General features: G+C 45.4%; 1 protein-coding gene across 1 annotated transcript in view; it reads right to left on the bottom strand.

Moving 5' to 3' along the window:
* Positions 1-1,951, bottom strand: part of LOC132451619 (sphingosine kinase 1-like) — a 10,336-nt gene that overhangs the window by 7,541 nt on the left and 844 nt on the right. Inside the window, 2 exon segments of the mRNA XM_060044216.1 lie at positions 698-828; positions 830-849. Of these exon segments, the coding sequence (XP_059900199.1) occupies positions 698-828; positions 830-849 (151 nt within the window).

A 1,951-nucleotide genomic window follows, 5' to 3' on the forward strand; every position in this document is an offset into this window, starting at 1 on the left:
CTGAGCTGTCTCCCAGTTGTTTCTTTATATCCATTACTGTGGCCGCTGCCAAGAACTAAGTACACACACAAACACATGCACCCACACGCACACATGCACATGCACACACCCTCACGCACGCAAGCACATACACGCACACACCACCACACACACAGAATTACACACAAACTCCCTTTTTCTCTCTCTCATTCTCTCTCTCATTCTCTCTCTCTCTCTCTCTCTCTCTCTCTCTCTCTCTCTCTCTTCTCTCTCTCTCTCTCTCTCTCTCTCTCTCTCTCTCTCTCTCTCACACTCTCACTCTCACTCTCACCTCTCTCTTCTCTTTCTCTCTCTGAATGTCAGATGAAGGTCTATGTGGTCCCAGATGCTCTGAGAGAGCTGTCTCCCCCAGCCTTCCTCCTCACACTAGCTGTGCTGCTGCTGAATAGATGAGATGAGACCAGTATCATGAGAACAGTTACACGAGGTACAGTACCTGTGGACAGACACCGCAGGTGGTGGGAGGGGAGGAGAGGTGGAGCATGAATGATTTAAACAGAAGCTATTTTTAACCCCCACCCTTCTTATGCTGAAGCAGTCGCTAGGTGGCAAGAGAACCACTTGTCTAATATGATGGCAAGGTGTGCGCGCATGTGTGTGTGTGTGTGTGTGTGTGTGTGTGTGTGTGTGTGTGTGTGCGTGTGTGTGTGTTACTAACCGGTGATGGACCAGCGTGTAGGGGACGCCGGCCTCAATTAGCATGTTCTGCACATGGGCAGTAAAGAGCTGCATGGCCTGGCCCCGCCCACTCTGGGGGTTCAGCAGCACCATCAGCCTGCAGGGGCGAGGGGACCTGCGCATACACCACACCTGGAGGAGAGAGAGAGAGAGAGAGAGAGAGAGAGAGAGAGAGAGAGAGAGAGAGAGAGAGAGAGAGGGAGAGAGTAAGAGAGAGAAATAATGCATCTGTTCAGATGCATTATTTGACTCGAGTTTGACTCTGCAGATTTCCTCCCTTGCCATTTTGACTAATGGTTGTTCAAACTGGATTCCCGTCTTGATGGTCGAGACAACATGGCCATTCTAAACGCTCACAGGTAACTCACCTTCACAGACACACACACACACACACACACACACACACACACACACACACACACACACACACACACTCACACACACACACACACACACACACACACACACACACCACACACACACACACACACACAAACACACAAACACACACACACACACACACACACACACACACACACACACACACACACATAAACACACACACACATAAACACACAAACACACAAACACACACACACACACACACACACACTCAAACACATACACACACACCTTCTAGATTTTTCTGCTCACAATAATATGCTTAAATATATATAAGAATATATGCATACACTCCCTTATGCAGAATGCTATAATTAGGAATGCTTTGATTTAGGAATGATTTTAAACATGTCATTGTTTAAAATCAAAGCAATTCTAATCATAGCATTCTCCATAATGTCAGACTGTATTTAAGACCCCGACGCCTCTCTAATGTGTTGACGAGGAGGAAGAGGAAATGATCTCCACAGAGAGATGGCTCATTGCTCATCTCTCATGCCTGATAGAAGGTTCTGGGTCAGAGCCCAGCAGGGCCCTGATCACTGATACTGCCTGGAGAAGTAAAGAGTTATAAATTACCTCGGTGTTTCTATAGGAGCTGCTTCTCTTTTAAGCATAAAATAATTGATTCAAATATTAAAAGAGTTAAGTCCTGTGCTTCTCCAGAGACACATTTTGTATCAAAGTTTAATAGTTTTGTCTCGTTAAGCTGTTTTAAAATTAAAAAAAACAGAACTAAACCCTAAAACCTAATCCTAAAAGGCTCAAATTAAGCCCTCACCCAAATCCTGTTGGTTGGTACCGCTTTTATCAACATAGTTTAGAATAAATG

This window comes from Gadus macrocephalus, chromosome 2, assembly GCF_031168955.1.
Source record: "Gadus macrocephalus chromosome 2, ASM3116895v1".
Lineage (NCBI taxonomy): Eukaryota > Metazoa > Chordata > Actinopteri > Gadiformes > Gadidae > Gadus > Gadus macrocephalus.